This window comes from Nilaparvata lugens, chromosome X (assembly GCF_014356525.2).
Source record: "Nilaparvata lugens isolate BPH chromosome X, ASM1435652v1, whole genome shotgun sequence".
Taxonomy (NCBI): domain Eukaryota; kingdom Metazoa; phylum Arthropoda; class Insecta; order Hemiptera; family Delphacidae; genus Nilaparvata; species Nilaparvata lugens.
This window is the reverse complement of record NC_052518.1, coordinates 89,477,230-89,500,015: the sequence shown is the minus strand read 5'-3', so window position 1 is coordinate 89,500,015 and position 22,786 is coordinate 89,477,230. Positions and strand designations below refer to the sequence as shown.

General features: G+C 33.5%; 1 protein-coding gene across 3 annotated transcripts in view; it reads right to left on the bottom strand.

The window, feature by feature from the left end:
* The window catches only part of LOC111048987 (mucin-5AC), a 170,342-nt gene that overhangs the window by 77,945 nt on the left and 69,611 nt on the right, over nucleotides 1–22,786 (bottom strand). For all 3 annotated transcript variants that reach the window (XM_039442636.1, XM_039442637.1, XM_039442638.1), the window contains exons 3-4: nucleotides 14,889–15,059; nucleotides 3,197–3,341 (exon numbers count right to left, since the gene is read on the bottom strand). In XM_039442636.1, coding sequence (XP_039298570.1) covers nucleotides 3,197–3,341; nucleotides 14,889–15,059 — 316 coding nt within the window. The remainder of the gene's footprint in view (nucleotides 1–3,196; nucleotides 3,342–14,888; nucleotides 15,060–22,786) is intronic.

Genomic DNA, 22,786 nt, shown 5'->3' with positions numbered 1-22,786 from the left:
CAAAGCGGCTACACCGCTAATCAATAACTCAGTGATGCCAGGTAACTTTCATTCAAAGGAACTATTGATAGATCGGTTAAGATGAGATGACTCATCCAACGCTCAACGAGGTAAAAGTGATGAGGAAGTTGAGAAAGAAGTATAGGAAACGTGGAAGGTTGCATGACTTGAAAGGGATGCTGTTATATGTTAATACGAGATCAAAACATATCAGGAATGTGTGGGAGCAGCCCAGAAGGATATAATACATCAATAACATTATATATTATCTGATATGTAAGTTGGTTCAGTGACCTTATGTAGGACGAAGAAGCCTTCGCCCTTCACATACTGATCAATGAGCAGCTCAACCTATAATAATGTGAACTCAACTACTGTCAACCTATTCCAGCCTTCACCCACGTTCAAACTCCATATAATCTTCCAGGATGAATCTATTTTCTGCTATAGAAAATTTATATTTTTTCGAAAGATGAGATTTGAATGAATGAATAATCCTAATACTATAGAAGGATGGAGTCTTTTCCTACTAATAAAAACTTTCATCTCATTTCACTAATCTACTTATCTATTTATAGTCATAGAACAACTTTATTCTGTCAAAAAAGGGGATCGAATGAATGTCGATTTTGTGTATGGAATAGAGTAGAAAAATAGAAACAAGCAGTAAAATGAAGAATTTTTCAACTTATGCAATTATATGGGTAAGCTATTGAGGGAGCATGAAGACTTACTGAATTCTATAATCAATAATGGGAAATTAATTGTCTGTTTAATCGAAACATATTTGTAATGGAGGGTGGCGAGTCAAAACCTAGTAGGAGGTTACTTGGGAAATCGTGTTTTATATTTATTGGCTGTTGTTGCGAAAATGTTTTTCCACCCATTTAGAGACAAGAAACTGAAACATCATTTTCCGAACTATCCATTTCCTTCAAACCTTCTCACACCTTGGTTTCAGATGTATCATAATATGAGGGAGATGGAAAAAATATAATTTTGTCTCGTTATTGAATGCAGCTATATTATTGACAGGTTTCGATGCTTTTTCATATACTGATTATGATATTTCTATCAAAAAACTTCACATTCCAGAAAATTGCTGAGATATTTCCTACACCAAAGATAAAGCATCCTACAATTCAAAAGCGTTTTCAGAAACTTTCTCGTAGAATCGTCCTCAAGTTTGAAGTGGCATTATTCGGGAGCTATTGATAGCATTTAGCTTCGCCTTTGAGAGCCAAACCTCCTCAAGTTGATTCAAGAGTTACATAGTGCTCGATAGCCATAAAGACGAACTTCGCGGCCAACCAACTACAACCATTTAAGTTAGCTCTGTAATATTTGTAAGAATATTGACGTTACTACACTCTAAGAACCATATAAAAGCATTGGATGGAGTCAAGAGTGCTTCATCTTTCTGGAATGCTGTTGGAAAGAGATTCTCAGTCAATAGTGAGACAATAAAAGCACAATTTTCGCTTAAGGCAATAATGACTCCTGAAATCGCTGTTAATTTGTCTACTGAAATCGGTAATGTCAATAGCAGAACTTGCTTTTCTAACACTGCCATTTTTCGTATTTTCTTTTCTTTTGAATATATTTTGTATCATCCAATGATATTCATGAACAAAAATGTGGCAGATCTAGTATCCATTAAGCTTCTTTCATTGGACAATACTTGATTGATTTAAAACCCAGTGATTTATCGACCAAATCAACTGGTTTTTTTGTTTTGATTTTGAGGTTTTTGGTTGAATCAAGAATGGAGTGATTTTTTTTTAGTTCTACTCTAATATCATTCAAATCAAATCTTTATTTGTCCCAAAAATATATACAATGACAAAAATGGTTATAATAGAAAAAAAATAAAAATACCATTGAATAGGATTATACATAACTATATTAAAAACGAAAAGTCCCTGCAAGATTCGAGGAACCTGACCGCAGAGGCCGAGTGTTCAATGCTTAACAGTACAAGAAAATAATAATGGGATATTATCATAGAGAAATAATAGCGTAAGTAGATATCCCATGGTATAGGGCGTTCATGTCGCAACTTTTACTGTTATCTCAAGCCGATTACTGTCGATTATTGTAGATTTTTACTGTTTTGGCCGGGTGAGATTGTATGAACGGCACAATATGAGAGGCTGCCAGCGTCACATAGCTTTATGGGAAAGAACTACGTGGACTATCGGCTTGAGATAATAGAAAAAGTTACGACATAAACATCCTATACCATGGGATATCTACTTATGCTATTGTTTCTCTATCATATTATTAAGGAATAGGGAAGAGGAAAAGTGAGTGAGGAAGGGAAGAAAAAGAGCAGAGTGAAGGCATAAGTAAAGAATAGTTGAAAATTACATAAAAAAACATAAGAAGTCTTTATACTAGCTATGAGGAAATTGCATTGTTCGAGATTATCCATGTATGAATTTCAATTAGCAGTTTTCTATCGAATTTACTAGTGATAAAATGGTTAGGAATAACATTGATGAGCTTTGATACAAGGACTGATGTGAAAATTGTTTTCTACAAATTATTGATAAAACAATATCTGTAATTTGAAAAGTAATAGATGAGAGACGGAGGTTATAACCATTGAAGTCACTCTTGCCACCATAACTTTGGATAATTAGGTGATCTGTTCAATTTATTTGTAAATGTCATTTATAATACAGGTGTATTCTAATTCACAGTAACATTTGATGACATGATTCTCTAGAATATTATGATAGTTGATTATATTTATTCCCTTCAGTACGATTAATATTGAAGAATGATATTTCATTATTTTATTAGATGGATAAAATGAGAGCTATTTAAACACCATAGATGATAATTATATTATTTATGATTTCGACTTGAATATAGGCTTTTGATAATTCGTTTTTGGTGTAGCTGAAGTTGAAATAAGTCAATAATTCCTACTATTTCAAGATTTCTGAGTAGTTGTGAATGTAGGTATAGGAAGATACTTTTATTAAATAATATCTCAGATACCTAAAGATTTTTCTATATGGGTGCTGCAATTCTCAAATAATTGAGCTGCACCTAGCCGCGTCTAGACTCCAAACACCACTCATCAAACAAAATACTGGATACTGAAACATTGGAATAAATTACTTGAAATGAATTCAATTCAATATATTTCACTTGAATGGATCAAAAAATGTTTGTAATATCTTACCTGTCATCCATTTGGCATTTGCCGTCCCGTACTTTGCACTTGGTTTTGAAGTCCTCATACGACTGCATGCAGGTCTTGTCTTTCTGACAGACGACAAGCGCATGGTTACAGGTGGGAAGCGCGTCGATGGGATATGGATCTTTCTCTGCAATCAATAGAAAAAAGTGGAAAACTCTTTTTCGTTATACTCGTTCAATATTGGCTGTTTTCCACGCAAGCAATAGAAAAATTGGGAAAATAGAGAAGTAAAAAAAACACAAAAATGGTAAAATATTCACAGAAATTCGAAACTACTGATTTTAAAGGGATAAAACACAATGGGTTTTTCATTCTATGATATGGCGAAGTTAATCCACTCTACCCAGAGAATATAGAATGTACCTATAAAATGTTACATACCGCCTCTATTTTATCACAGGCGAACTTCAAGGGGGGGGGTGGTGTTCACTTGTGATGAAGACACAACTCTTCGAATTATATGAATTATGATTTATACGAAAATTTGAGTTAATTTATAATTCATCACCCTCGGACCCTACAACTCAACCATGATTCTACGGTAATGAGAATTACTAAAGAGCTAGGAGCCACTAAACTAATCAAAAGGAATAAGTTTTCAAGTTATAGATCATAATTTCACCAGCAAGCTCTCCACTGATCATATTTGAGGAGCTGGGTGCAAAAACGACCTTAGCTTCAGCAGATCGTTCTTGCGTGAAACGTTTTGAATGAACCACCATGTCTTCTCCATTACAGTGTGTCTTTATCCAAGCTGATTATCTTTTGAATTGACTTCACAATAATTTCCATTCTGACTCAATGTTGCATCCCGGATTTTGAGTTAATAGTTTTGAGTTTTGAGGTTACCGGTTCTGAAATTACATGGATAGTTTTGAAGGTGACAGTAGAGATTTGAGAAGAAAGTTTTATTTCCCACTTTGAGTGGAGAAGAACTATCCTGGTTTGAAGAGGAGATAAATAAGCCCAAACAAGATCCACAACTCACTAATGAATCTGATGATCCTGAATCACAAGACGAATCAGACTGGCAATGTTGAAACGAATAAGTTCCAAGACTGATGATTCCAATTTTTCTTAATAAAGGTGATGTTTTTTCTTATTTTACAAGATTTTTTCATTAAATTAGCATTAGAACCACAAATCTATTTGTATGGTCATGAACCAGGCTCAAAGAGCTTCTATTACTGATTAATCAATTACTGATATTACTAATCAATCAAGATGAGTGAGAATAGAATCATGTGAGTTGTTGACATGGCCACCAAATTCAATTGCCGGCCCTGCATCCTGGTTGAGCATGTTGATACAAAGGGGCCGAGCCCCCCCCCCACCACTATTGTATCACAGGCGAACTTTAAAGGGGGGGTGTTCACTCATGATGAAGACACAACTCTTTGATTTATGTAGCTGATTTACACGGAAATTTGAGTCAATATATTCTATTCTACCAAAGCTTTATAAGCGATTTTAATATTGATTGGGGCCTCAAGCCCGGGGGATAGAGGTACATATCCCCCTCCCCATGTGGGAGCCATGGTTGTTGAGTTAATATCAGTTAGTTGATGGATAGAATCAATCTAGTTGAAGTTGCCTAAGCAACTATTTTTCTAGACAGAACGAATAAAGCAAAAACAAGTGATTTACGATGTTTCTGACCAGTTGATAGCCAGAAAAAAATTATAAAATTATTATATAGATAATAATTCTCATCAATCATTTGTTTCAATGTTTGAAATGTTGGCAGTTGATGAGTTGTATCTTTTTCATAAGTTTATAACACTTCCTCCTTTCATATTCAATCATGTTATGCGTGAAGAACTGCGAAGTTAACATTGACATTTGCTTTTTCATGCCAGTGTAACTCTTCTTACGGCTTTCATTTAACTCAACCATCAAATTATTTGAAATGTCATTCAAGGTATCAATCTAGTTGATGGTAAACTCAGCCAGCTATGGCTTTTTACACGCACCACCAAAAATTTTGTTTGAAGGTTGATCATATGACACGATCTAAAAGGCCAATTTCACGTTGGATCATGGAATTTGATGCTCACAGTGGTCTGTAATAGATTGATTGAAACTCCCAGTGAAGAGTGGATTTGCTCTAAAATCGACAATCTCTTTTCCGAAATTATCGGTTAACCACACGAACGTTTCGTAAATCTGGAAATTGAGAGCTGAAGGCATTTAATTCCAATCGACATCGCTCACAAAGAATCAATGATTGACAGATCAGAATTTGATAGTTGGTTACATCTAATCCCGAAATACATGGATGATATCCTTTCAAAAGGGTCATTAGACCATTGAGCGGCAGGTCAAGTGAATGGTTTCCAAATTTAGAGTTCATGGTACCAATTATATAATGAACGGTCATCGACGTCATCAAAGAATCAATAAATCAGAGAATCAATTTGTCCATTCAATCTGTATTCCATGGAATGAATCATTTCAATGTTATTGATGTCATGCATTGTACAATAATGCAATATTGACACAAGTCAAATACAGAGTCACATTTACATTGTGAAAAATATTAAGATATTGAAATTACAAAAAATAACTCAATTCGATGACAAAATGAAAAGAATCACATAATTTTTGAAAACCTCTTAATTCAAAAAGTTACATTACACTGTAAAAGGATTTATTGTCGATGGACTTTCCATTATTTGTTGTTTACATTACCGTCTGTCAATTCTGATTCATTTTATTTGTTCATGATCGAGTTATGGAACTGGGTGTAGAATCATTATTGGATTAATGTAACAGTTTATTCTCACAATTATTTGACTCAGTTCATCCAAGAGACTCGCACTTAGTTTAAGGTTCTTCTTAAAAGTTGATTTTTAATTAGCTTTTCAAACCTAAAGGCAAAGCAACATGACATTTTATTAGTAATTCAGATACGTAGCCCAAGTGAATAGTATTCTTGCTCTTGAAGGAATATGAAATGATAGTTGATTACATGCTATATAAATTATTCAATTGATTTCTCATGAAGAAACTTGAACGTAGTTTTAAGTATTACATGAAGCTCATAATCTCATAAAACATGAATGGAGCTATTGCTCTCATATTTCTCTATTAGATGAGTAGTCAATGCTGTTAGTGTTGATCGCCTGGTTGAAAGCCACTGCAGTTAGGCTAATATTCTGATCGGAAAAAAGGAATTTTTAAATTTTGTGACTCGGATAAGTAAGTGCAGAGTATTCTTGTTCGCTCATAAAACATTACATAACATAACCTCATTAACACGTACCTCCCTAATATTTGGGATACTTGATATCATGGACCGATTTTCGAAGGGAGAAAGTTGAAATTAATTTGTGAAAACTGTCCACGCTGTGCACTATACATGCTAATTGAGCAAATCGGAAAATAATTGTAAAACCGCATTGTACAGTTTTCTGATATGGGTAATTTGCATGGTACAAATAGAACACAACATAGTACACAGTTGGATGTATGGTGATGATGGATTACAATGTAATCCATGTCATGTCATGTCTTTTCAGCTTCTCCTACAGTTATCCTAACTTGGATTCCAATTCATCCTTGAGACTTATTTTTCAACCATCGTCTTATCGTTTTGACATTTGAATAATAAAAATACTGCTTTTTATATATTCAATAATAAAAATTATTCAAATTTGAATCAACCATATCTGCACATGAAAAAGAAAGGGAGATAATTTTCCAGGAGAATTCATGTCATTTCCAAAAAAATATCAGTCTACAATGATTATGGATCGAGATCCATTGAATCTATGTTTGGTTTAGAAGCATCTTAATTTTAAAACCTACTTTGTGAGAATAATTAGGGACTGAGAATTTTGTGAAGTGAACAACTACAATACCTATTTCGGGCTATGTGTAACCTTATGTAAATTTAGAAGAGGAATAGCACAAGGTTACCTTTTTTCTCTCCCTATCATTATGATGATGTACTTATTGTATCAATCAATCAATAAAGAATAAAGAATAAACTATTCTGTATGAATGTGAGAACGAATGTTATATTTTATTCATTTGTGCTCAGAATATAAAAAGTCCAGGATATTCTACAAAGATGTGATTAATGTAAAAACTTGTGCTCATTCTCTTTCACACTTCTGTGCAGTGCTGTCTCTAATGACAGGGGACCGCAATATTCTTCTCCTTCAGGACGTCGCGACCTGTTGTCAGGCGGTTTGATGGAATGTGCTAGTATGATGAGGGTATGAATCGCAATGATTGCCTGTTGCAGTGGGCATGAAACTCATATAATATATATTCCAAGACGAGAACTATACTCCAAAACGTGATCCATACTCCAAGACAAGATTTATACTCCAAGACAAGATCTATACCCTATGATGAGATCATTTGACAAAAGTAATCAATCAAACTATGGAATTGCGATTCGAAAACATTATTTATTTTAACAGTGATAAAACACATAATCATAAATTAATTGGGAATGGGGACACAGGCTTATAGCCTATACTATTCCATTATCGAATTTTGATTGAAAATCAGTCCAAAAGAGGTTATGATTCTTCAGCACATTTGAACACATTAATGTTGATCTTAAAATAACAACAAATTTTGAATTTTGAAGTTAGAATTTGATTAAAAAAAGAGATACAAAGATCTCTTCACCATTTATAAGATTAACATCCATGCAGGGAATCAAAAGAGATAATTTTCCATAAAAATGATTGATGACAAAATACCTTATAAAGTTCATTCCCAAAAATCCTGTGTAAAATCAAAGACATGATTGAAATGATAGCTCCTGATAGCTTGACATCACGCTTTATCATTGTGTGTTGATAGACTTAGAGGTTTTATAATCCCATACTATCTCAGAATGCACCGTAAGGTCAAGTGCACCTCTTCTCATAAGTGCACCAACCACTCACCCAGATGAAAAATCGTTACTTGCCCTACAAGACCAGACTGATATGACAATAGGAACTTCAAGTACTGACATTCCAGAATCGCTGGTTTTTTTCTGATAAATTAACCAAATTACTTGAATCTAGTACATTTGAGATGGTTGATAATGATAGGAAAATGTCTTGAATGAATCTCTGGTGAAATCAGAATGATTCAGTCATACTCAATTTGAACTGATTTCAAATTTCAATCCTCTTGTAATCTTTTTTAAACGGATTCTGAGTAGTTGATCATTCATTAGGAAAATAATACTTTTGTGCTGGAAGCCTAAATGTCTACATTCTTCCATATCGTATGACTTTTGCAAATCTATTGATAGCCACTGTCGCCGTTTTACAGGACCAAATTAGGGGTTTTAAAGCGTTGATCAATTTAATTTGGTTAACAATGGAAAAGAAATTAATAAAATGGTGGGGTAGTCATTTAGATTGAATAACTTGATTATATGGCAGATAAATTGAATTTGAAGTACTAAATAACGCGTCAGTAAATTCAAACATAGGAAGCGGTGTTTACGCTGTGGGTTGAGCCAAATTTCGAAATACTTTTTCAGTGAACTTTCTTCCCACTTATCTTTGTTGTTGGCACAAACCTCAAGTAACTTGTACATAACTCTAGTACATCGTTTCAAGTGACTTTCGTTTTCATTTTTAATCATTTCCCAATGTAATGAGTCCGAAATTACTGTCAGGAGGCGGTGAAGTTCTGTTGAACTAATTTCACAGTCACTTGATGAGTCAACAAACATGATGAAAATACATTTATTCAAGTTGGATCAAAATGTGAAACTCTGGAAAAACTCTGATTCCGAAGCTGAACTGCTACTAGTACCAGCACACTTGACAGTGGAGTGAGAAGTCAAGCAAAGATATTTAAGATACAAATTTGAGGAGCAATTTTCAGAAAGAGATTCTCTCTTTAATAAAAGTGAAGAGTTCTGGTGATGTGCTTTTTAGGCGCTCTCTGTGAAAGATTGGAGATACTAAATAATTGGTATTAGCAATCACCCTCCAACCGTCTAGGGAGTTCGACATTGCCCGAAAATACTCCAAATAGTGACTGTACGGAGCCCGATGCCCGATTCACAGTAACCCGAGTGAGACTATGCATGTTTTATATTGGTACATAATGTATGAGTGCGCTAGTGTTGCCGTATGTAGTCTACACGCGTACACGGTAAAACTGAACATGTGAAAGTGGAACATTTTGCCAAATGTTGGCCTATTGACTCGGAGTTTTCTTCCTGCTTGTTTTTGTGTCATATCCACATATACATATATCAAATTGTTACAAAACATTCGTGTTTTCATTTCACGTGCTTGGAAAAACACTTGAAAATAAAATACAACTCTTTTCAAACGGAGGATTTGTAGCATAATGGTGCTGCTCAATTTGTCTATGAGTTACCAATATTACCCCCTCGCTGCTACTGGTACCGTACGATGGTACAAAAGACGAGAGAAATAAGAATTCATTTTGGAATTACGTGATAACTTTTCATGAGAATCAAACATGAGATGGCGATTATAAAGAACTGATAACAGTAATGTTAATTGTCAATGTGAGTTTTTTATGATTTATCGAATAAATTGAAAACAGTAGAGATGTTTTAGAATTTTTCCATGGGAAGAAAACTGATTTTCAGAGAAGACAACATGTTTTTTCGTATCAAATAATTTTGCCACGATAACATCCATCTAGATCTTGACGATAACCTGCAATTTGGACGTTTACCTCGTTTTAGTACTTTCCCCAGAAATTAAAAGCAAAGTGAATCTTCTGGCTTGGAGTCCTCCTCAATTTTCGTAACCTCTCTGTATCAGATCCTTCAGACAGCGGTTTTGTATCTAACTACTTCTACGCTCTGACAGAGACAAAGAATAATACAGTGCTTTTCTTATATATATGCTTATGCTTATCCTTTATCTATGACTCTGATTATAACTAGATGAATAGTTAGTACAACTTGTTAGCTTGAAAATAGTCAGAATATTTATTCATGATAGGACAAATTTACAACTGTCTACTGGGTGTCCCTCCCAGTATAATCTTTCTACAGAGTGTTTACGAACTCTCTACCAACACTCTAGCTAGGGAATTGTTCCAAGCTAACAAACATTTCTAAATATCATATTTGAATTGTCCGGAAGACTTCAGCTACTCACACAGCGGCCATTTTGCTTTTTCCCCTTTTTTTCTTAATAATAGTTGAACATACGAAATTGAAACTTTGCACAATCATTTACAACTAGACAAAGCTACAAAAAAATTATGATAATTTTTCAAATAATGTGTAAAACAAAATGGCGGCCATTTAAAATATTGTTTCTTAAATAACTCATAAATTATCGGTTTTACAAAATATCTGCAAGATAGTTATGATAATTTTTCAAATGTGTAGAACAAAATGGCGGCCATTTAAAATATTGTTTCTTAAATAACTCAGAAACTATCGGTTTTTCAAAATATCTAAAAGAGAAACTTTTTTTAGTAAATCTAATTGCCTATCGATTTAAACCAGATTTTTCAGGATTGAACCAATATTAAATGAAATATGACAGCCTTAGTGATAGGTGACCACTGAAAGTTTGTTGTAGAGCAAACCAAGGCATGCTGATAGAGTCGCCTCAATGATGCAACAATCTCTATTTGCATTGCATGTTAATAGTAAGCGATTTTAGGTTAATTTAACCAATTAAATAACTCTACATAACCCTCTAAAGTTGGGTTACCAACCACTAAAGCTGTCATATCTCAGTTAATATTGGTCTAATCTTGAAGAATTTGGTACCAATCGATAGGTAATTGGTAATTGAATTAACTAAAAAAAGTTTTTCTTGTAAAGTTATTGTAAAACCAACGGTTTCTGGATTATTTTAGAAACAACATTTTGAATGGTCGATATTTTGTTTTATGAATTTGAAAAATTATCATAATATTTTCGTAGGTTTGTCTATTTGTTATAAATGATTGTACAAAGTTTCAATTTCGTATGTTCAACCATTATTTAGAAACAAATAAGTGAAAAAAATCAAAATGGCTACTATGTGAGTAACTGAAGACTTCCGGACAATTTAAATATGATATTTAGATATGTTTGTTACCCAGGAACAACGCCCTAGAGTATTTGTAGGGAGATCGTAAACACTCTGTATAATCTTTCGTTGACTGGTTGACTAATAGGTATCATCTCGATTGATGCTTTTGAGATGTAATCTTTCTGAGAGAAAGCTAACCAGTCTCTGCCGAACTACTCTGAAGTCTTCGGTTATTATGGCTCGAACAATGGGGCTTCCAATATTCTGCCACACATGTTGCGGTTTGGACTGATGAGCTAATACGCAGCTCTCCCATTAACTGTGGATCAAATAGTGGTGTTCAAAGGACTCATACTCACTCAAAGACTCCAATCGCACTTGAATCGAATGTCAAGACCTGTTGGCATCCCTTGGTGAGAGCTCTAAGCTGGATGGGCTACGTCACTAACAACCTCGTCAAACTCTAGTACTGCTTCACTGGCGTTTTCCTCACCACATACAACGTGATTAGTGCAATCAGGATGACGTCATATCATACTAGAAGTTTGCGATGTCTAGTTAGTCAAAAGCATTGTCAGACTTTATCTGCCTCCGGGATATTTTACCTTACTCATCTTATAACATTTCTCAGTCGTGTATTTGATAGTATCATAGCAATCAATTTCCTGTTGTATGGAGTTATATCAAACTAGTGTGATCTTTATAGTTGAATCTTGAATATTAATGACCCAAGTCTTATTCTTTCACTTTTTGTGTAGTTGAGAAGTTGATATTGTGGTAATTATTTATATGAAATAAGAAGATTAAGAAATTGTCAAAAACCACCGATTTTATTGATAGTTAGAAAGACCGGTTTCGGTTGTTACACCATTGTCAATCTCTGATAAACGACAGTTTTGACAATGGTGTAACAACCGAAAGCATTCTTTCTAGCTATCAATAAAATCTGTGGTTTTTCACAATTTCTTAGTATTCTTCTTTAATCTTATTCTTTCCAAACTCGAAGATAATTCAAATTAACAAAGCACAAAAAAGTAATATATAGTGTGTAGAGTATACAATGTATACGGATTTATAGAGTGCTATCCGGCAGGCTACGCTTGCCTTATCCGTCTAGAAAGTGGGCTCCGCCCCCTGGACCCCTGACTGTATCATCCAGGATTAAATACATTCAGTTTTCAATTTGAGGTATCTATCACGTAATTTTTAGACCATTTTACAACAACGCTCAAGAAAAAATTATTTATCTTAGCTGGACCTTTGTACCAAATTTCAACATTTTTTTCCAATTAGTTATTGAAAAATTTCAGAAGACGCTAGAAAAATGCTGTAAAACAGTGTATCTTTGGTGTTATCTTGTAGTTATCTCGAGGGAAAATTTCTAGACCATAGCTGAACTGCTGCGCCAAATTTGAACTTTTTCTGTCGTTTAGTTCTTGAAAAAGCTTGGAAAACACTGAAAAACTGTAAAAAAACATAGGTTTTGGGCGGAACATGTTATTCACCAAAAGTAACATATTTTTTGAATGATGAGTATATGGTGCGGAGTAAGCTACATGACTGGAGGCAACTTCAGCGTTCAAAGTTGCTGTGGATGAAGGAATCACTTCAATTTTATTATCAACCAACTCGTATTTTACATGTATTCCTATGTTCTATTTCTGTTTCTATGTACGGAAACCATGTTTTCCATCAACAAGATTTCCTCTCAATTTCTCCGTATTATTTCTGTCCATATATAACGTTGTGATGCTGAGTGAACTAAGGCATGAGAGTTTGCTTAATCAGTTCAATTCAGTAAAATAAATGTATTTGATTTCTCAGATGAGCCCTTGAGCAATAAATCTAGAACTTTGATTGAAATTTCAAGATCATTGACAAGCAATCGGAGAATAAAATTGAACTTGGCTTTCAAAGATAGCATTTATCGTGAAAATGTTACCAGAGGCAAGTGACAATTGAATGCATGGCATAAGTGCACTTTAAAAACTGTTTTTTATATATTTACATTTGAACTTGGATGCTCAAGAGTTTCGCGAGGAATAAAGCTATTTTCAGTGGCGTTATACCAAGACACTAGATAGACCTAGTCAATAGATCTGATGGCGATAGATATAGTACTTTCAATCAAAAACCACCCAACGTTAAAGTTCATTGAACAGTGTTACTCTTAAAAACACACCTTCAACAATTATGGTAAAGATATGAATAGTTCAGTCAAGCAATGCCTTTTGTATCTCATATAGATCCAATAAATTTTTTAATCAGTCGTGAAGTGCAGAAATAGTTGTTAATTTTTATGAGCATCCCTGCATGATACTTTGATACGCTATCAACTTCAATGATACAGGTTGACTGATAGATAGTCTAGTACATGATATACAGGTTTCCTTAATGAAAGATTACTCAGAAATCTTTCAATCAAACAGATTGGGCAGTATATTGAAAAAACATATCTCCTCCTAATTAGAAATTCGTCTGAATTTTTTAATTGAAAGCAGAATAAATAGAATATATTTATCAAAAATAATCAGCGAGCTCCATACATCAAAAGAATGCGGCGAAATTGTTGATTTACCGTTCAAATGAATCATCTCTCTGGTTTGGCCATACATTGTCAGTATTTGTTTTTAGTAGGCTCACTTTTCCAATCTTTTGTTTTTCACAGTGTAATCTTTTGGACTCAAAACTTTTTAAGTGGATCCAATGTTTGGACATCTTAAATTATTATACATCGTCTATTATATTATGCTAATATTACTATTCAGATTTAAAATTTGTTTCTCTCTTTGTTTTGGAATGTAATTTTGTTCAATGTTAACAATGAAAATTATTTGTGATGATTATAATACAGAGAGTATGATTATTAATACAGGGGGATGATTATTAGTGAAAACTATTTTGGGTAAGGAGTGGAATTATTGATGGTTCCAGTACAATACTTTTATAAATGGAATATGGAAGATTTGGTTGATATTTTTTATTCGTTCGTACCTCCAAAGAAGAAGGTGCCAGTCACACTCTGGAAACATCTTCCAGTTTCCTCTTTGAAGAGAGTTTCAATTTTTCTTGTATAGCATGCAGTTATATAAGATGAAGTGACTGCGGTTAGCATCACATGAAATCTTTGGATACGGAACAAATTGAGAAGAGTTAGGTTCCCCTATTAGACCGGTGACCTCTTGAGGCCAGTTTCATAATCAATTTTGAACGTCAAATACAACAATGAATTCGTTCAGAACCCCCTAACACTGTAGATTTCAGTCAAATCTAATCATATTGTGCCTATCAAGAGCTTATGAGGCAATCATCTTAACTAGATTGATAGTATACTATGCCTTGTTTCTTTGAGTAGAATCTTGTACCTCTCATTTATAAATATCACGATAACTTGAATATGTCACAAAGTAGTATCACTAGTATCATCATTAAACTTTTCTCTATTCTTTAGGATAAGGATGTGAAAATTTCCGTAGACTCAACCACATTTACACCATGTCCAATTTGATTTTATCATAGTGTTAGTGGAAATTTACGAAAAATTTGAAATGATTGTTCATTTAGATTATAAGATCAATAATAAAAACGAGTTTTGTTAACAGATGAGGAGAAATATGCTATGTAATTGAATCACATTTCAAGACAGTCAAGGTGGAGTATGAAGATGTAAGAACAATAGCACTTTTTACCTTTCTTATGTACAAATATACATGGATGATCGAAGAGGAAATTTCTGAAAGAGTTGCACTCCTGATCCAGTAGTGGCTCTTTGCACAAGCATGTTGGCTTGAAGAATGGGAATGCTTGCAGTGTTCTGAGAGCTGCCTGGCATTTTGTCACGGTTACAGTTGAACATGATACTGTAACATAAAGGAAACACACAATATTATTACATGGATACATATTATCTTGCCAATCAAATAGAATTATAAGTAGAGGGTTTAAAGTACCACAAGTTCCTTTAATGTTGCCGACCAGGATCCAGTTTAGCGGAGAAGTTTTAAGCATCATATTCTTCTGTCTGCAAGCGCTACATGTTCGAATCCTACTACCGAGTTCGTATCCCGCTGTAGGTATTAACATTTTTGATCATCTCATGAAATTACCCACGCACTTCCCATTACGTATGCACAAGCTAATATATCATGTCGGCATCATTCGCAATCAAATAAATGTAATGCTTGAAAAACTATTATTGGATTCCACTCTAAAGAGCATTGAATTGTCACCACATGAATATACCCTCACGCCAGTTAACACATGTGATTGAAACAGTTTCGTACAATAAAAATTATAGTCACCACGCTCTATACTTATTGATGTCTTATATATTATTGATGAGCTCTCTATATTTCGATGGATATTCTTTATATGAATAGGGGATATAATTCCAATAGGGGCATGAATATGATACATGAATGGAATATTGAAATTTATTGAATCTGCTCCAATGATTTGAAAAAATTCAAACTGAATCTGACATACAATAGTATGCTTCTGTACAAGTCGTAAGACATGATTGGTGCACGACAGACACTACTAAAAATCAAATTTCATCGATTAAAAGTTTCATAATATAGCCTTGTTTTGGACCATTATTCATCGAAACTCAGGAGAAATGATACAATCTGAGTTAATTCTGTCTATCCTAGTTATGATAATTATTATCATGATTTGTGTAATAATATAAATGAATGGAGAATTAATAAACGGAATATATCCATAGACTATTAATAATGTCAAATCAAATCAATGTTACAACTAAAAAATATTACAATTTTCAACCACACTTTAAAGACCAAGTGTACCAGAATGGTACACAGCCATATGTACTCCTATGTGAATTCTTTCACATAGGAGTAATTCTCCCGATGTTAGAACTGGAATTTTACACTTTTGAAAAGCCCTCATATGGATTCATTCACATAGGAGTTACTCTCCCAATGTAAGAACTGGAATTTCATTTTTTTTTTGAAAAGCTCTTATCTGTGGCTTTATGAACATAGAAGATATTCTGCACCAATCCAAATGCATTGATCACATAGGATATATTCTTTATTCCTCCATATAATGACTATAGAATTATTTTACACATAGTAGGTATTCACCAGTTGTAAGGCTTGAAATTCTGAAGAGAATGATACCGAAAACGCAAAATTAAAAATGTTGACAAATAGAAGGTCTCCTAAGACCAGCGACGATATGTCATCAAGGATTCCTCTCATATCATTCTCAAGGAATGATGAATCATCTTAAGGAATAATCTTGGTAAATAGAATAACCTGCGTGTACTCATGGTGAATAACTCTATAGAAACCAAAATAGATACAGTAAGTTCATAGTTTGAGAGTTCACAGTTTGAGGATCAAGATGGAAAATTTTTAGAAATTTATTAATGTCAATATGATGCCAAATTAATTACAAAGGCTTTCTTAGAGACAAAGAAGAAATATTTGAAACATTTAAAACATTTCAACAGCTAGTTTCGGCCTACTTTGGCCATTTTCTAGTTCAAATGCAAAAACAAGTTGCTACTAGATAATAATATATTCATATGATTTATTTATTTGTTATTCATTATTTTTTGGTTGAAATGATTCAATTTTAATCATATTTACTTTCAATGTTATCAAAAAAAGGATTATTTTAGTCAAATTGAACTATATTCATTAAATTATTCCTATTTCATTTTGCAGTTTTACAGATATAAAATTCTTCTTTTACTTTCAATTTATTACTTTTGTTATCAAAACTACCGTTCAGAATTGAACAGAATCTAGGATAAAATAGAATGATTGAAGAGACTTGAGATATTGTCGAGAATCCATTTCATTTAAATAATAAATAGAATGTATTTCCTATTTGATGACGTGGTGGTATACGATAATTTGATCTGATAATATTGTACTGTGACTACCTAAAATCTTAGTTTGAAATAATAACCGGCCACTCTAAGAAAATATCAAAGAATGTCCAACAAAGAAACACTCTATTCATCTTTCAACTCTCATTTCCTCGAAGATTGTCCAATTCAAATTCATATGGCTGTTACTTGAAATCCACTTGAAAATGTCTTCGCTATTTGCTGTATAAACCATGTTTTGTGTACCGAAAAAAGATAAATATAATCAGAGAGAATTTTTTTCCGAGTGCTTAAGGCAGTTTGGTACACTTTTTCTATTATTTAAATTGGATAATCATTCCCAATATAATTGTTAAGATCATTAAAAGAGTGAGAAAAAGTGGCAACTGAAATTTTTAAGTGGTCAAATAAGCGAGTTATGGGTTGTTGAAGTGCTAACTTTCCAGATTCCGTTTTCTTTCCAGATCATAAACGGTTCAGACTATATTATTAGAACTTCTCTTAAAAATTCAAAAAATGTATCTTTCCAAACTGAAACATTTTATTAACCATATAGTTCATAAATACAAAAGTAACATTTTTTTTAAATTCGATAACTTGTTTATTTTTGCATTAATCGCGAAAAATCGCATATTAGAACAAAGCTAATGATATACTAAATGTATTAAAAAAACTCCAGTGGAAAATTCGAAACCGTTCATGATCTGAAAAGAAAACAGAGGTTAGCACTTCAACAACCCATAACTCGCTTATTAGACCACTTAAAAATTTCAGTTGCCACTTTTTCTCACTCTTATAATGATCTTAACAATTATTTTGAAAAAGATTATCAAATTTAAATAAAAATAATAAGGTGTAACGAACAGCCTTAATAAAACATATTCCAGCTCAGCTTTCAGCTTTTTATTAATAATGAGAGAGCAATAATTCATAAAAGAGAAAAAGGAATTAAATTACTATATGATGTCGAAAAGAGTGGTTTGATGACGCAAAACTTCACTGATGAAACAACACTTCAAAGTGTCACTCAGATTCAGGCAAAAAAGCGAACAAAAGAAACAATGTTTTCTAAATGGTATGATAAAATAATTTGCAGCTATGATAGTTGAGAACAATACACACACTTGTCAAGTGCAAACTTCTCATTGTTGTGTACGATTCAAATAATAACAATTACTATCTGGTGAAGAGAGTCTCAGTTATAAGCAGACAAAAGGAAATGTATTGTCAATGATTATTACGTAGCTTTCACATATACACGCTAGAGGTAATATAAATTAAACGTGTCATAAACAAAGACCTATCAAATAAGTTGAAATTACAAAGCCCCAAAATTCTGGCGTACAGGGTCTTTATTGAATGGTGGAATTTTATCCCTCTACCCCTTCCGGACATGATAAATGGTTCATGCTGCCTGCAGTTCACAACGCCATAATCCCATGAACTTTATATACAGGCTCATTAAATCCGCGATAATTATGAAAATGGCAGTCCATTAAACCCTTTCGTTGATATTCTCAGTAATGTTGAACAAATTTCAACGGAATCGTTCCAGAATAATATTACTGCATCGTGAGTCCAATTGTTGAGAGCTGAAAAATGATTGTCAAACACTTTCATGTCAAAAACAGATTTGTTGCTGAATCTCTTTTCCACTTCTCTCTTTCACTGTTTTGGAGAACAATGTACACCTCTCTAATTAATCAGACTTGTAGCTCTTCTTTGAAGTATTTTCTCCGAAAGCAACGCTTTTGTAACAAAGAACAGTGGCTTTAACTGTCAGATCCTCGGGCTAATTTCGCACTCAAAATAATATGCTGTAGAGTGAATATCTATCACATAATATTACGAAGAAGAGAAAATACGAATGTAGGAAGGAAATCGACTCCGAATATTCCAATCCAGAAGCCACTCTCTCACTGTAGTATCGAACATGACTTATGAATATAATAATAATATTATTGAATATAATAATATTGAAATGTGTCCAAAACTATACAAAACTGATACAGAGTAAGGCAGAAATAACTTGCCTATTTGCTACCGTCATAGCTTAGAAATAGTGGCATTTAGCGGGTTCTGACTGGTTCCAAAATAAACGTTTAATCTTTCTATTTTTATGGTTTCATAGCTGGTGGAGCTATGAATATCATGTGACTTTGTGACTGTCGTCGAAACTCATTAGGGAAATGATGATCCTGTACATGGGCTCAACGGTCTCCAACGCGAGCAACTACTTGCTGGAGAAGTAGAAATCTGTGTAGAGTTCGAATGCTACGAGTCGAAGAAATGTTATAAGGAATCCAACTGATTAAATAGAATGAAAAGTAGTTGAGAACGTCTTCTACTTTCAATCCATATGATTGAAAAATGTAGTGGTGACTAATTTTGTTGATGATGATGATAATTATGAGACTTAAAAACTCCAACTGTCTTGATTAATTATTTATATGAATATTAATAATTTTTGAATAAATATAGGAATAAGTTATCAGATCATCAATTTCTTATTAAACTAGGTGTATTACTTAACTTTATTCTTATTAACTTGAATTGTTTAAAACGATTTTACTTTTTTGTGGAGATTTTTTGGCTGTAATTGTTCAATATAACTTACCACCTGCTGATACAGAGCTGATGAGAAAATTATTATTCTCAAAAATAAGTATTTGAACTCCAGATGAACATCAGTTGAAAATGCAGCAAATTTCAAAATGAATGAGATTGCCTTGCTGATGTATTTTCTTCGCCATTTCAGGAAAACAGGAAACACGTTTTCAAGGAACCGATTGAAGCCATGTGAACACATTCGACCATTCTGTGTTGACTCGATTTCAGATAACTTAGAAGTAAGCAGAACAACGGTTTTTAAGTCAACATTCCACTGATAAGAGTTTATAGGACTTTTAAATGAGCTTCAGTGAACACCTAGAGCTTAAGCACAGTTTTATAGCATGTTCAAAGGGTATTTATCGTCTCAAAGATCTTGAGTGTCCGTTTCACTAGTGAAAATTGTCGCAGTCACATTTACTCAAGGAGACTAGTTCAAGGCATCAGCTCGTTTTCACGTTATTTTATACAAACACTGACTGTTTTGTAAAAATAATGTTTCCAAATAATAAGATCAATATACTCCCTTACCTAAGCTTGGTTATACCAAGCAAGATCAATATTTATTCTAGCCCTATTCAAGAAAATATATATATCGGTACTTGATTCACGATTTTTTATCTCTGTTGTTGTTACCCAGAATTAGTAGATTAAAACATCTTGCATTAAACCATTCAAATCTCATATGCAGGTCGCAAAATATTGTATAAGTTTTGACCTGCTCACATGATTTGGAAATGATTCATAATTTCATATCTGATGAAAAAATCGAGTTCAATGGCGGATATTATGTAATAATTCGGAATTCAGTTTGATCTCTATAATATTGTGAGATGGTTTGTTGCCTAGCCTATTTTTTACAACTACAATCCCGTTGGAATTCTTCTGTTTGTATTTATTGTTATAAACAGTTTTAAACCCGCTTTTCACAATAATTCATTCAGTTCATATTTCTGAATGGAGTGTTTTGTTGAAGCCTGGTAAGTTTTATTGTGTTGTTTGAGGTCTGATTCTTTCTCCGAGGAAAACCATCATGAAGTGCAGAGCGACTGCTTCCTGGAATTCTGGAGGATTTACTCTCACATCTCAAATCCAATTTTCGAATGAAGAATGTTGTAATGTTTCAAGGAGACATATAAGGGTTTAACCTGTTGTCTCCATGTATGTATTGATGCAAATAAAATAAATAAATAAATCTTAGATTCAAGGTCTTGATGACTTGCAGTGAAGTGAATCGCCAATGGTATGAAGCAACTAACAGCGTCAAGCTATGGTGATAATTTGTGAGTATATTGAAAGATGGCTGCCAAGAGATGTGAACCAGATGAGAATTATAATTCTTCTACAATTGATAATAATAATAGAGACTCCACTCTCAATCGGAGTCCTAGTATTGCGTTGTCTACTTTACAAACACCCAATTCTTCGAAGGCATCTTTCAACAAAGCTATCAACTGAAACACAACTGCTTCAATGCTGTTTCAACAGAATATGACTCGAGTTCGAAAATATATGGTTTCAGAAGTGTGATGTTGATTAAAGTTGAGTACCCATCAAGAACATCATAAGATTGCCTGTTTTACCCATCACTAGGAGAGGATGAAATTGGAGAAGTATTCTTTAATTAATTCGCTTTGATCTAACGTTGAAAATGGTTGTTACTTTACTATCAGACTCTAGATATTATCATGTGCTGACTATTAATATGATGAAAGCCCATATTATAGTATGGCTACTAGATGAAAGAGTACAAAATTTCTTGTACTACCAGTATGTGGAGAGTGTTGCATTGCATTGAACAACAGCAAATTGAAAATTTTAACAATATTTGAATTGGATAACCTGAATGTAGGCCTATAAAGAACCAATAATATTATCCCACCATTGATGCCAATTGCATTGATTTGACTGACAATACATCACTGTGCACCAGGAGTTAAAATCATTGGATTCATGTCACACTAGGGACATAATAGTGATTGACTGAATGATTTCTAAGGCTCATGTTGTCTGAAAAGACTCCACGCTTCTCTTGTAGGTCATTATTCTTGGGAAATGAGATAGTCACAGCTAAACGTCTCGAGGTTTATCACGTGGCTGTTTATTCCTATAAAATTGAATATGAATGTCCAACAGGAGTTGACATCTATTAGTAGAACACAAGGCACAGGAATGAAATTTGAACTGACCAGCATAGGACGAACTTTTAAAAGACGAATCATGAATATATTGGAAAGAATCAACAACGCCTTGCCAAAAAGTATGAGGAATACTAAGACATCCATGAAAAAGGTAAAAAAAAGGTGGTAGCGAGATGCAGGCATCACAGCCTGTTTGTAGACTGACTAGTCCAGAGCCAACTAATATTAGAAAGGCCTGAAGAAGCTTACCATCTTTTTAGAGAAGTGTAGAGATTATTACTTGTGTAGAATTAACTTATTGTGTAAAATTCTGTACCTGATTTTGAATAAACATATGTAGTATATTGAATTGTTTGTTGTTGTTACGTATCACTATTTTCAATTTAGTATTTTTTATCAGTAGGGACAAATAAATTTATGGATAATTCTCTACCCGGTGATTTCCGCAAACTAGCATATACAATGGTTAATGATAAGATGGTTGAATTATACGGCCGTAACTCAACCAATTTGTAAGTCTACAACTTCAAGTTACGTTCGGGGAAAGTTACAAACCATACTCTCTCACCTTGGGACTATTGTGGACTTCATCATGGGCTTTCAAAACTACACATTGTATCGGGTCTGATATCCAAGTGCGTCAAAAGCAATGTAGCTGAGCTGATGTTCTCACACTATGAAGATGATTTTATCGTGAAAGTATTTCTTGCAGTTCTCGAAAACACATTCTTTTTTGATATTCCCATTAATAAAAATGGATGTATAAAAAATATGTATAGAAATATGTCTGTATAGAAAAATGTATCTCCAATCAGTTCCATTTCCATAACTGTCCTTCCTTGCTCCTTGGAATTCTCGATCACTCCATAATTTATTTGATAATCTTGTCTAACTAGGTGTAAGAAAGCATGCTGGGATTAGGATTGCTTGAGATTGCAAAAAGAGAGCCATCGGTCTCAAACTGTGAAGGTTT